Source organism: Trichechus manatus, unplaced genomic scaffold, assembly GCF_000243295.1.
Source record: "Trichechus manatus latirostris isolate Lorelei unplaced genomic scaffold, TriManLat1.0 scaffold00011, whole genome shotgun sequence".
Lineage (NCBI taxonomy): Eukaryota > Metazoa > Chordata > Mammalia > Sirenia > Trichechidae > Trichechus > Trichechus manatus.
Window position 1 is genome coordinate 8,951,483 of NW_004443947.1, and position 15,109 is coordinate 8,966,591.

The window sequence follows — 15,109 nt, forward strand, 5'->3', positions numbered from 1 at the left end:
AGTGTTTTGGATTTTGTTGAGGGTTGCTTTGTGGCCTAAGATGTGGTCTATTCTGGAGAACGTTCCATGTGCATTGGAAAAGAATGTGTACTTCGTGTTGTTGGGTAGAGTGTTCTATATATGTCTATGAGGTCAAGTTTGTTGATTGTGGCCTTTAGATCTTCTGTATCTTTGTTGAGTTTCTTCCTAGATGTTCTGTCCTTTACCGAGAGTGGTATGTTGAAGTCTCCTACTATTACTGTGGAACTGTCAATTTCTCTTTTCAGTACTGTTAAAGAGTTTTGTTTTATGTATTTTGGAGCCCTGTCACTCGGTGCAAAGATATTTATTATAGTTATGTCCTTTTGGTGGACTGTCCTTTTAATCATTATATAATGTCCTTCCTTGTCTTTACTGTGGATTTTGTTTTAAAGTCTATTTTATCTGAGATTAGTATTGCCACTCCTTCTCTTTTTTGGTTGCTGTTTGTTTGACATACTTTTTTCCATCCTTTGATTTTTAATATATTTGTAACTTTGTTTCTAATGTGTGTCTCTTATAGACAGCATATTGATGGGTTTTTTTTTTTTTTTTTTTTTAAATCCCTTCTGTCACTCTCTCTTTATGGGTGCATTTAAGCCATTCACATTCAGTGTGATTGATAGGTGGGAGTATACTGCTATCATTTTGTAATGCTTTTTCTTGTGGTGCTGACATTTTCTCTGTTCCTCTCACTCTTCTGTGCTGAATCCGTTCATTTTTTTCATCTTTTTTTTTTTTTTTTGTAGATTTTGTGTTTACTGAGACTTTACGTTTTTCTTCTTTATTCTGATGAGTAGGTTTGTTAACTTCCTTTGTGGTTACCTTGAAATTTACCCCTATCTTCCTAAGTTTAAACCAGTCTTTTATTACTTGATATCGCCTTGACTTCCTCTCCATTTGAAAGTTCTATACCTTCACCATTTCTTTTTCTTTTTTATTGTTCTGATGTTGTTGTCAATTACGAACTGACCCCTCTGGTTCTCTGTTGTAAATCTTTGTTCTGTTTTATCCTTGAGAGTTCATTACCTAGATTGGTATCTCACTGATGCTATCTTGTGTCCTAGACTCAGGTTGTCTGATGTTGTTGATTCTCTAACCAAAGGATGCCCTTTAATAATTCTTATAAATTTGGTTTCATTTTTATATATTCCCTTAATTTCTGTTTATCTGGAAATGTCCAAATTTCACCATTACATTTGAGTCAGAGCTTTGCAGGATATTCTTGGTTGGCAGTTTTTTTCTTTCAAGATTTTATATATGTTATTCCATTGCCTTCTTGCCTGCATGGTTTCTGCCAGGTAATCAGACCTTAGTCTTATTGTTTCCCCTCTGTATGTGACTTTTCATTTTTCTCGAGGGGCTCTCAGGATTCTTTGTCTTTGGTTTCAGTGAGTGTAATTATGATATCTTAGTGATTTTCTTTTGGGGTCTATCCTATATGGGGTTCTTTGAGCTTCCTGGATTGTCGGCTTTTCATCTTTCATGATATCAGGGAAGTTTTCAGTCAGTATATCTTCAATGATCCTGTCTTTTCCGTTTTCTCCTCCTCTTCTGGAATGCCGATGAAATGCCAGTTTTTGCTCTTGACTGTACCCCACATCACCCTCAGGGTTTCATGATTTTTCCTCATTCTTTTCTCTTATGTTTCCTCAAACCAGTATCCAAGGATTTGTCTTCAATTTTGATCCTGTCTTCCATTGTTTCAAATTTGCTCCTAAAACCTTCTATTGCACTGTCCATTTCTGAAATCTTACTGTTTATCTTTTGGATTTCTAACTGCTGTTTTTGTATGATTTGTAGTTGTTTGACATTTTGTTCCTGTATTATTTTCCTGAATTCTTCCACTGCTTTGTGTTTTCCTTGACTTTGTCTATTTTTTCCCTATTTTTATCTGCATTTTCCTTCATCTCTTGGAGAACCCTGAATATTAGTTTTGAATTCCCTATTAGGTAGCTCCAGTGCCTGTTCTTCTACCAGAAGGTCATCTGTGTTTTATTTTGGACACTTCCTGGAGCCATCCTGTCTTTTTTTTTTTTTTTAATATGTTTTGATATTGTCTGCTATCTCCAGGACATTCAGAAATTACTTTCTTCATTTAGTGACTGTAGATTTGTTTATTTTATCCTGCTTTTTTGTTTTATTTGGTGATGTCTGGGCAGGCGGGCTGGGTGTGTTTTGTTGTTTGCTCACCTGTGGGCACAATACTTCTCACCACCTTGTCCAGGTGGGCAGGATTGGTCACTCAGCTATGGTGCAGCAAGGTAGGTCAAGTGGGGTTGGAGGGGAGGGGATAGGTAGTTTGCGGCTGATGGGGTGGGCCAGTAGACAGTGAAAGGTGGGGTCCAGGGGACCGTGTCGGTGTGACACAGGGACGCTCAGTGCACTGTGCAGACAGGCAAGAGGGAAGGGAGAGGATGTTATGTGTGGAGCTCAGTGGGTGAGTGAAAGAAGAGAAGGAAGACAGAAAAAGCAAAAAAAAAAAAGAAAAAAATGAAGGAAAAAGTAAATAAAATGGTGGCACGGAAGGATGTGGCAGGTGGGGGCAGGGCAGACCAGGCGAAGCCACGTGCCAGTGGCTCACTAGCCGAGTGGTGCGGCTTGATCTATTGCGAAGGGGTATGGGCGGCGCACGGGGCTAGGTGGGTAGGAGAAAGGAAAGGAAAGAGGGGAAGGGAGAGAAGAAGCCAACAAACAAGTAAATAAAAAATATGTATGGTGGTGGGGGAATCGACCTGAAGGGGCAGGACAGAATTGGGGTGCAGGCAAGCTGATATCTCTTCGTCGGGCATGGCCCATAAGGAAAGGGCAAAGGCAGTGCAAGGCCTAGGTGGAAGGGAGAAGAAAAAAGGGAGAAGGCGAAAGTTAAAGAAAAATAAAAAATATGGCACTTAGGAAGCCAGCCTGAGGGGGTGGTGCAGACCTGGCGGGGGCCATGTGCCAGGCGCTCTCTAGCCAAGCAGTACAGCACAGCCCACCAAGAAGGGGTGGGTAGGGTGCACGGGGCTAGGTAAGTTGGAGAAAGGAAAGGAAAGAAGGGAGAGAGAGAGAGAAGAAACAACTAAAAAAAGAAAAAAAACAAAAAGGAACAAACAAAAAATTAATTAATTAAATGGCACTGAGGGATCCAATCAGTGACAGCGGTACAGATCCAGGGAGGCCGTGCACAGTGACTCTCCAGCCAAGTGATGCAGTTCAGCTCCTTGAGAAGGGGCAGGGGCGGTACACAGGGGTAGGTAGGCAGGAGAAATGAACGGAAGGAAAGGAAAGGGACAGAAGAAACAGAACAACAACAAAAAGAACAGAGCAAACAAAGCAAAAAAAATCACAACCCATCAGGAAAGGGAGAGGACAGCAAACGTGGCTAGGTGCATGGAAGAAACAAAAAGATGGAAGAGAGAGAGGAGGGCAACAAAAAACAGCCAAAACTATAATAGCAAACAAAAGAAAATAAACCAAAAAAAAAAAAAACAACAAACGAACAAAAAAATGCCACTGAAGGGGCCAGCCAGTAAGGGCAGGGCAGACCCAAGCTGCAGTTGGCTGGCGTCTCTGGCCGAGTGACCGTGACCCATTGGAAAGTGGTGTAGGCCATGTAGAAGGAAGGAGGGCGAGGGCAGGAAAGTGTGCATCCCTGATTACTGAGTGTTCTGTCTCCTGTTGGGAGCTCCATGAAGCTGCCTTCCTGTACTCCCTGTCCATAGTCCTTAATGGCTGAGGTCCAAGATGGCGAATGTAGGCAGGAGTGAGTCGGTCTCTCTCTAGCTGACTGACCTTGACCTGTCGGAAAGCAGTGGAGGCCACGTACAGGGAAGAAGAGTGGGGATTGGGAAAGCGTGTATCCCTGGTTACCGGGTGCTCTGTCTCTTGTTGGGAGCTCCATGAAGTTGCCTTCTCATACTTCCTGTCTGCGTTCCTTGGTGGCTATAATCCAAGACGGTGAATCCATGTTGCGTTAGCTGGTAGGGGACCTCTACTATGTAGCTCTTCTCGTTCTCTGTTCTCGTCAGTTTCTTATTCCACTTGGTGCTTGATCGAGTTCTTTATTCCTTCACTTGATGCTCAGGGTTCCAGGATTGATGTTTAAATGTTTTACTTAGTTTTTCGGGTCTTTGCTGCAGAGGAACAGCATGGTACTTCTGTCTATAGTGCCATGTTAGCTCTGCCTATCACTAACGATTCTTGACAAATTGGGTGGAATCTTAGCAAATAATATGAAACCAAACCAAAAACCCACTGCCATCTAGTCAACTCTGACTCATGGCAACCCTATAGCCTTCAGGAGGATGCTACTGTGCTAGCCAGAATTATAAGCACAACTCTAAAGTGAGAAGCTCACCAGTCTCACAATAAACTATCCCTCTGCCTCACTGTAGATTGATCTCCTCAGGGCTAGGAAATGCACTTACTCCTGGGAATATCTGTTAACCCAGGATTTAACAACATGAATAAAAGAGAAGCAGTATTTCATATTCTGAAGTTTCCAGTATTACACTATATGATGGAGTTATATCTTACACAGCAGTTAAATTTTAAAGTTACTATATAAGAAGTAAAATCTCAGAAAGTCAAAAATACCCCTAATTGCCAATAAACCAATACTGAACCATCTCTCAATTATCCAACATCCCCAGTTTTTCCTCTAGAATCGTCACAGATTACTGCTTCTGCAGCTAAGCACCAGCTAAGGTAGTGTCTTGTAATTAGGAATAGTGTTTGTAAGAAAAAAAAAAAGGATATTTAAATATCTGAATTATACTAAACAGGGCATGATTATCATCCTAAGAAGGAAGCATACAGAAACCAACAGCAGATTTAGATTTTCCAAATTACACTCACCCCAGGACACACAATTACTATGTGGAATGGCAAGTGGAATTACTAGCACAATGTAAATTAATTTCCTTTTGCCTTTTTTTTTTCAGGTGTCCAAATATCTGAATTTGTGTAACTTAAATGTTAAAAGTGCATATAACTCCCGGCTACCACCAATGACCGCCCTGACAGGGAACACAACCAACAGTCCCTGACAAAGCAGGAGAAAAGTGGGGTGCAGAACTCAAATTCTAGTAAAAAGACCAGACTTAATGGTCTGACTAAGACTGGAAGGACCCAAGAGGACATGGCCTCTGGACTCTCTGTTAGCCCAAGACTAAAACCATTCCCGAAGTCAACTCTTCAGACAACGATTAGACTGGACTGTAAGACATAAAATGATACTCGTGAAGAGTGTGCTTCTTAGCTCAAGTAGATACATGAGACTAAACAGGCAGCTCCAGTCCGGAGGCGAGATGAGATGGCAGAAAGGGACAGGAGCTGGGTGAATGGACACAGGAAATCAGGGGTGGAAAGGAGGAGTGTGCTGTCACATTACAGGGAGAGCAACTAGAGTCACATAACAATGTGTGTATAACCTTCTGTATGAGAAACTAACTTGAGCTGTAAACTTTCACTTAAAGCACAATTAAAAAAAAAGTGCATATAACTTTACTTAAATCAGTTAGGCTGAAAACATTCTTAGGAAATTGATACAGTCAATGTGGTATAGTATAAAAATTTCAAATATGTCTATCTTAAGGTAGAAGACTTGCTGAAGTGCTAGCTCTATGTTCTACTAGGTCACTGTTACTTTATGGGGGTTACTTGACCTTTCTAAGCCTGTTTTCTTATTGACAAAATGAAATCCATTTCACAGGACTGTAATAAGCATTAAATTAGATAATATATGAAAAGCATTATACATATTTTGTATATATGTTGTACACAAACAGACATGTATCACAAATGGAAGAGCATTTATTTTTGAAATTAGAAAACATTACAATTTGCATTCTTCTGGTTTGGAAGTTATATAACTCTATAACAGCATAATCCTTATTACTTACAATAAAAGATAAAGGACCTGAGAATGAATAATAAATCATAACTAATACAGTACTAGCAGCCACACATCAAATCATAGAACTTTACAAGAAGAGTATTCTAAACTAAAAAACAACTAGTGATGTCCCAATAATGTAATAACACCTTCTTACCTGTAGAAACTTTTTCACATCAGTGATAATTTCTCTGAAGACAAACTGGTCTTTCTGAACCTCAAACCAACCCAACTTAGTTATTTTAGCAATGACTTGAACAAGAGCTTGGATGACAAAGGGAGCCAGCTTGGGCTGTGATGCCACATAATTCAGAATGTAGTTTCCTATAAAGAAAATATTCTGTGATCATTCGGACCTTTCAGTAACATAACGTAAATCACGTGAAGAAAAAGACAAGTCAATAACACGCTCTTTGACAAAAAGTTAATCCCTTTCCCTAAGATATGTACTTATCTATGTAGTCAGTTCTGTTATAAGGCTTGTTTTGAAAACACAGATTTGTTTCAATGCAATCAATATGTTAGGAAATACAGGCAGTTCCTGGATTACGAATGAGTTCTGCTCCTAAGTCTGTGTTTAAATCGAATTTGTACGTAAGTTGGAACAGTTACGTACGGTTTGTATCTAACGTCAGTTAGTCAAATGTTTGTCTTAGTATACAGTATGCAGTGTACCTTTCTATGCATAAGAAACATTAAAGAAACACTTCCAGATACACTAAAACATCTTTAACATAACATAGTAATAATAATGATAATATTTTGATGCGCACCACAAAGTAGCACCCATTTGTTATTACAATCCATTGTATGTACCTTGAATTTTTAAAATAATAGGCTTTATGGAGGATAGTACGTAATTATGGGTTGTGTGTAAGATGGATATTCGTAACCCGAGGACTGACTATAATTTGAACACAACAAGAATGTCACTTTTGTTTATATGTGATTTCATCCACAGAAAAAAAGCTAGGTGAATGCAGGAAACTGCAACCAGGCCAAGCCATGTAAGAATACACAAAATGCACAACTTCTAACATGCATCAGCTACATCAGTTCACCCTGTGTATTATGAGCCACTTTCACCCTCATTTGGTGTTACAATTTCCCATCTCATTTCAATAATCTTCCTTCTATCACTTCATAATAACTCATGAGCTGTGATTCTTCTGAAGCCTACTTTCACAAACTTCGGGTCTTTATCAAGATAAAGTGCCATATTTATTATAGTACTTATGAATTTCTTAACCATTTAACATGTATAAAACTGTGCTGCCACTTTATTATTAGATTCCTGTCTCTTTTTTAATGTGTCATTGACAAAGTTTTTTAATGTAGTTTCCAAAACCCCATTTTTCTCTTAAGCCCTATGGCTTTTACTGCATGACATGACACAGCACAGTTACTTTCAGGAACACATATGTCATGTTATAGCAAAACTAACTGCTCTGTTTAAAGTGCATATAGAAATACAAATAGTACAATATAATAAAGTAAGTACAGAACTTGAAGAAAGTAAGAAAAGTAAATTCAAGTTTGGAATAAAGTTAATATACCAAAATTATTAAAGGTGAGTAGCAAATTCAGCTATGAGCTTCTAGTGGACTAAGTAATTGAAGTCAGCTAACAAATATGCCACAAAGTCTTATCAGAAAACATACAAAAAGGATATAACATAAAGGGGAAAGATTCAATTTCTACTCTGACCCCAAAGTTAGCATGCCATTTGGAAAAGAGTAAAGAGAAAGTAAATACCTCAATATGTAACTAAAATGCTTAGATGGAAACAATTCCAAAATCCAAGAACACTTACAAATATGAGCTATAATTTATGCCTAGAGAGCTAGTATATGAATTATGAATACATGGAATAAAAAGAAACTACCATAAGATGCTAAAGAAAGGATTTATGAGGTGAAGATATGGAGAAACTGGAACCTTCATCTCTGGCTAGTGAGACTACAAAACGGTACAGCTACTTTGGAAAACAGTTTAGCAGTTCCTTAAAAGGTAAGCATAAATTTACCTCACAACCCAGCAACTGTACTCCTAGGTATCTATCTACTCAAGAGAAATGAAAACATACATCCACACAAAGACTTGCATGTGAATGTTCAAATTAGCATTATTCATAGTTACCAACAAGTAGAAACAACCCAAAGGTCCATCAACTAGTGAAGAGATAAATAAAATGTCATATGTCCATACAATGGACTACTATTCAACAATAAAAAGTAACAAAATACTCATACATGCTATAGCATAGATGAACCTCAAAAACATTTTGCTAAGTGAAAGAAGTCAGATGCAAAAGACTACATATTGTATGATTTCATTTATATGAAACAGCCACAAAAGGTGACTCTATAGAGACTGAAAGCACACTGACGGGGTTGGGAACAGGACTGACTGTAAATGAGCACGAGGAATCTTTTTGGAGTGATAAAAACCTTCTACTACTGGACTGTGGTGATGTTTATACAACTCTGTAAATTTACTAAAAATCATTAATTGTACATTTAAAGCAAGTGAACTTAATAGTATGTAAATTATACCTCAATAAAGCTGTTTGTAAGGTAAGAAAGAAGGAAGGGAGGGAGGGCCGATTAATTTACATAGGTAACTAAACTTATACTTTCCTTTGAACAGAAGACGAAAAGGACAGCATTCCAGTTTACAGAGATAGCATGAGAAAAGGCACAGAGGCAGAAATAAGGTGTCATGAGGGGTGGACCTTCTGGAACAACTAATAGGCTAGTACCAACAAAGATATAAGGCTAATTAAGTAAGGTTGGTCCTTCAATCACAAGTTCATAAAGGAACTACAATATTAAGCTGAGAAAATGGTACTTAACTGATGAGCAACAGGAACCTATTAAGCTAGACAAGTAAATGCAGAAAATAGTACAGTTGATACAGAAACTGGCAACAGAGTTTATGCTGGGACATAATGAGATATGTAGCATGGAATCATATCACGAAGGACTGAGGAGCTGATGTGATAAAATGTTGACTGCTGAGGTATTTTCCATTTTAACTGGCATATCAATTATTCTACTCACACATGTCAGTTAGACATATCACGTCATGACAAATACTCTAAGCTACTTACAGAAATCAAGAGTGGTAAGTTAAACCAAAGAAACTCATAAAAGAAACCCATCCTTTTTTGTTTGAAATTTTTTGCGATATTTTGCTGTTATTTCAGCACACTAACTCAGTGTCTTATTCAGAAATCAGAGATTTGCATCATATACAGAAAGAAAGTATCAAATAGGCACATTAGTTTAAGGTCCTTTGTCTGGCCCTTCGTTTGGGAAACCAGATACTAGTTTCCAACATTCAAATGCAAAAATTGTTTTAGGTTAGTATTATCTATGTTGTAGGTTTTTACTTTCCTCTTTCTTCACAAATTTCCTTTAATGAGTATTACTTTATTTTTTAATGCCCCTTTTAAAAATAAGTCAAATAAAAAGCAAAACCACAATATTTTATGACTTAGATTTATAATGTTTAAATCTTATTTTAAAAAATGTAAATTTCTGTTTTGCTTTTGTAAACACAGAAGTCCACGAGTGCATGGATAAATCTTTCTGTAAACGCCGAAAACACTGTGTAGTTAGAGAAGTTATCAGTCAAATATATGAAGCAAATAAGACACATCACTGTGCGACTCTGGCCATTCACAAACTGACCTTAAAGGTCCTTAATACATAAAACGTTTTAATTTTTCTGATACACAAATATAAATCGTGTTAACCTTGAGGCTAGAGAGCAGAAATGAGTCAACAGTCTAAGTATTTATTTCTTAAACCAACACAGATGACAAAAAAAATCTCAGCTTGATTATTAGAACTTTGTCTATATGAAAAGCAAACTCCTATATACACACATCCCAAACAATTCTGGTACAGCATCCTGAGAAATACTAAGAAGCTGACTTCTTCCCTGACATTCAGTTGCATATTTAGCTAAGACAATGGCAAAGAGTATGTACTATACAAAGATAGCTTAGGTTTAAATCACAACTCTACGATTTCCTAGCTGTGTGACCTTGATCAAGTTAGAGTCTATCCAAACCCAATTTCCTTGTTTGCCCAAGAATAACAATAGTGCCCATCTCCTAAGTTTGTTTGGTGGATAAAATGAGATAGTACAAATCTAGCAAATAGTAAACACTGTAAAATGCTAGTTATTATTTATTATGAAACTAAAATGCCTTTTTGATTACATGTAGCTTTGTATAACACAAACCACTGTTCGTCACTGGATGCAAAAAGAAGACTTTGACTACTCATCCTAAAAAAAATGGCAGAATTAAACAATTCACATGCATAGTAACAGTTTAGCATATTTAGAAAGAAAAGTTTATTTATAAACTACAATTTCATAAAGGCATAATAAACCACTTACTGATATCTATCCTCTGTTCAATAGGTAAGGGTCTGACTTGGCTAACAAGTTTTGAAAGACATGTTGCTGCAAGGAGCTGGGCATAGGATGTCTGTAAAGAACAATAAATTTTTATTTATTATTATCACAAATGAAATTAGATCAATCAAAACACTATGACAGAAACTTTTCCTAAGCAAGGATGAGAATTTTTCAGGTTTTCCAAAGTGGCTGATTACATTTGTATAATGCACACACACACACATATACATACAACATACAATCCCTCGTAATGGATCAGTAGCTGAGGGAAGTGCAGGTAGCATCCTCAAATAACAGGAAGCAATCGTAGAAATAAACGACTACAGGCAAGTTCAAATAAAATACTCTTTACTATGGTCTACACGATCAGGCCTCTGATTATCTCCTCAAATTCACCTGGTTCCACTCTTCACAATGGTCTATCTATAACAGCTTTCTTTTACTTGCTTTTAATGCCTTCCCCACTCTCACCTCCCCGCTCCTTCAGAACCATGTCTGACTATATTCTCTCTAGCCATCAATTGTCTTAATGTTGTCTGTTGTGGAGTCGATTCCAACTCATAGCCACCCTATAGGACAGAGTAGAACTGCCCCATAGGGTTTCCTAGGCTGGAATCGTTACAGAGAGCAGATCACCAGGCCTTTTCTTCAGCGGAGCAACTGGCGGGGTCGAACTGCTGGCCTTTTCGGTTAGCAGCCTAGCACTAAACTATTACCCCACCAGGGATCCTTAACTGTCTTAATGTTGTTTTTGTTAGGTGCTATCGAGTCGGTTCTGACTCACATAGATCCTACGTACAACAGAACAAAACACTGCCCGATCCTACGTCATCCTCACAATCGCTGCTATGTTAGAGCTCATTGTTGCAGTCACTCTATCAGTCTACCTTGTTGAGGGTCTTCCTGTTTTTTACTGACCCTCTACTTTACCAAGCATATGTCCTTCTTCAGGGTTTGGTCCCCCGGATAACATGTCCAAAGTATGTGAGACAAAGTCTCACCACCGTCGCTTCAAAGGAGTATTCTGGCTGTACTTCTTCCAAGAAAGATGTGTCTGTTCTTTTGGCAGTCCATGGTACATTCAATCTTCTTCACCAACACCGTAATTCAAATGCTTCAATTCTTCTTTGGTCTTCCTTATTCACTGTCCAGCTTTTGCATGCAAATGAGGAAACTGAAAATATCATGGCTTGAGTTGGGCACATCTTAGTCCTCAAAGCGACATCTTTGCTTTTTAACACTGTAAAGAGGTCTTTTGGAGCAGATTTGTCCAATGCAATATGTCATTTGATTTCCTGATTACTGCTTCCATGCATGCTGCTTGTGGATCCAAGTAAAATGAAATCCTCAGCAACTTCAATCTCTTCTCTGTTTATACTGGCCAATTGTGAGGACTTTTGTTTTCTTTATGTGGAGGTATAATTCATACTGAAGAGTATAGTGTTTGATCTTCATCAGTAAGTGCTTCAAGTCCTCTTCGCTTTCAATAAGCATGGCTGTGTCATCTGCATATAGTAGGTTGTTAATGAGTCTTCCTTCAATCCTCATGTCGCATTCTTCTTCATATAGTCCAGCTTCTTGGATTATTTGTTCAGCATACAGATTGCATAGGTATGGTGAAAGGATACAACCCTGATGCACACTTTTCCTGATTTTAAACAACACAGTATCCCCTTGTTCTCTTTGAATGACTGCCTCTTGGTCTATGTACAGGTTCTGCACGAGCACCATTAAGGGTTCTGGAATTCCCATTTTGCTCAATGCTATCCATTATTTGTTATGATCCACACAGTCAAATGTCTTAACAGTGATTTACTCAAACTCTGTAAGCACGTGCTCATTCTTCAAAATTCACTTCAACTATTCACTCTACCCCCAGAAATTTCTTGCAAAGACAGTCCCTCTTTTTTTCTCTAGACAAGAGGTAGGCCAACTACAGCCCATGTACCAAATGCAGGCCACTGCCGGTTTTTGTACAGTCCATGAGCTAAGAATGGTTTTCACAATCTTAAACAGCTGATAAGACGATCAAAAGAATAATATTTTGTGATGTGAAAATTATATGAAATCCAAATTTCAGTATCTATAAATAAATTTTATTAAAACACAACCACGTTCATTCATTTATATATTGTCTAGGCCTACTTTTGCGCTATGAAGGCAGAGTTGAATAGCTGAGACAGAGACCATAAGTGGGGCTCTCCTATTGCTGCTGAGCTCACAATAAACTGCAGTGATGTAGTTATAACTTGCCAGTATCTAGAGTGGCATGGGTATCACCATGACATGGCATGTACGTTTTATTATTACCAGTGCATATCTATCATGTCAAAACAAGAAAAGATAAAGGTGGACTTCAAATGTCTAACTATTAAGGAACATGAATGAGTATGAATTATTTTGTTATTGTATTACAAGGCAAAGCATTGTGCTTTTTATGCAATGACACTATAAAACCAAACTCATTGCCATTAAGTAGCGTCCGACTCTCAGCCACCCTACAGGACAGGGTAGAACTGCCCCAAAGGGTTTCCAAAGAGTGGCTGGTGGATTCAAACTGCCGACCTTTGATTAGCAGTCAAGTGCTTAACAACTGTGACACCAGGGCTCTGCAGTGACACTATAACTGTCCTAAAAGAATATAATATAGGTTGACAATATCACACTAAGCACTTTTAATAGTCCCATCTCACAAGAAAGCAAGTCAGAAAAAGTAAAAAATTCACAACAAAATACCTCATCACAGAGGAAGTTCTTCGCAAAAATAAAATATGAAAGTGAGGCCTGTTGAATTTCCAACTGAAAATTAACAGAACATTTGTTAGCCAAGCAAGAAGAGCCATTTACTAATGGTGAATTAATTAAATCACTATCATTTCATTGCAGCAACAGAAGTTATGTATGTAGAGAAAACAAACTTAAGACGACTAGTCTTTCAGTGAGGACAAAAGCTCAAAGAGTTGAGGACACTGGAACAACCTCAAAAGTCAATTTAAAAACAATACAAATGATTTGGAGAGGTTCCTGATGAGCGGACAGCTGTTACTAATACGGTTGCTGTTACTGAGACATACTGTCTATTTATTTCAGAAGTCAATGCTGAGTTTGAAGTGACTGAAGAATTAGCCTCAATGAATAGTCTGTGTGGAACCACAGGCTAGAATATTTTCAAAGAAGTTAGGAAAACACTAATTCGGTACAACCTGAAGTAAAATCTGCTAAGATGTATTATGACTGATGGTGGTAAAAATATGTGGAGCAGAAGAGGGATTAGTTGGACAAATTTGCAGAGCTTGTGAAAATGGAAGATGTTTAAAGCCTATAGTATTCACTGAATCACTCATCAGCAGGTGCTCTGTAGAAAATACTTGCATCTATCATACGTTAATCAGTAGTGTTAACAGCAGATTGCATTTGCTTTGGTAGACTTAACTTTATCTTCAGCTCTGCGAATTTCTTCAGAGATAGAAGCTGAATATCCTGACTTTCCCTACCACACAATATTCAATAGCTAAGCTGTGGTAAAGTTTTATTGCAATTTTTTGAGCTCAGGACTGAAATTTTCCTGAAGGGAAGAACTACCCTCAAACACTGCTGCTGAACACTAAATGGTTTTGGAAATAAGCTTTTGCTGAACACTTGAAAATGTTTCTTAATGAATTCAACCTAAAATTACAAAATATCCTAAAAGGCAAACAGTGCTGAGTGATTATACTGCATAAAGTCATTTCGATGACAACTGTGTTTGAATTACATGTAATGTCAAGCTACTTTATACACTTCCCATGCTGTCAGGAGTTAGAACAAGTAGTAAGATCTTCATTTCCATGCAAATTTGTAGCAAATACATTTTCTGAGTTCAAATTACAGCTACAGCAGTGTTTTTTAGATCTTGATGCAAGTACAAAGTAAATTTCCATATTTCAAAATCCATTTAACTGCACAACTGAGAAGCTTCCACCTAACCTTCAATTGGAAGTGATTTCTCTGCAATGTGATGACATGCTAAAGGGCAAATATCAAGAAAAGATTTAATAGAATTCTATAAATGCCTTCAAAGTGATGAATATTGTCAACTAAAATCATATGCTCATGGAAGAAAATGGAAAATGTAGCTAACTGTCTCCATAAACAACTGCCCCCTTTGCCATGAGACCAGAAGAACTGGATAGTGTCCAGCTACTATTACTGAATATTCTGATCAAAGATTCTATAGAAGAATCCTAATCAAAAGGGGGAAAATGCAGAATGGAATTTCACATTCTCATGGGATCCAGACTTTCTGGAGCCATGGAGCCTGAATGAACCCCTAAAAATTATTTATTATTATTGCCCTGAGATAATCTTTAAACCTTAAACCAAAAATATCCCCTGAAGTCTTCTTAAAACCAAATAATAGTTTAGTTTAACTAGTAAAGAATGTCTGCCTTGAGTATTATGCTCTTTTAAGATCTATGTATACGGGATCAAATTGACAACACCAACTCCAAAGATTAGATAGAAAACTTAGCTGGCAGTGAGTTTATGTTAATGGAGGAGGAACCATTTGGAAAAGGAGGGTGAGGATGGTTGCACAACTCGAAGAATGTAGTCAGTGTCACTAAACTGTAAAACCAAAGACACAAGGAAAATACTAGCCCAAAGAACTAAAGGGACAAATGAACCAGAGACTCCACCAGCCTGACACCAGAAGAACTAGATGGTGCCTGGCTACCACCAATGACTGCCCTGACAGGGAACACAACAAAGAGTCCAGGACAGAGCAGGAGAAAAATGTAG

The 15,109-nt window shown here is 37.8% G+C and overlaps 1 protein-coding gene across 1 annotated transcript in view; it reads right to left on the reverse strand.

Moving 5' to 3' along the window:
* LOC101355928 (ran-binding protein 17) overlaps positions 1-15,109 on the reverse strand; it is a 110,298-nt gene that overhangs the window by 87,796 nt on the left and 7,393 nt on the right. The window contains exons 3-4 of the mRNA XM_023726509.1: positions 10,310-10,400; positions 6,054-6,220 (exon numbers count right to left, since the gene is read on the reverse strand). Of these exons, the coding sequence (XP_023582277.1) occupies positions 6,054-6,220; positions 10,310-10,400 (258 nt within the window). The remainder of the gene's footprint in view (positions 1-6,053; positions 6,221-10,309; positions 10,401-15,109) is intronic.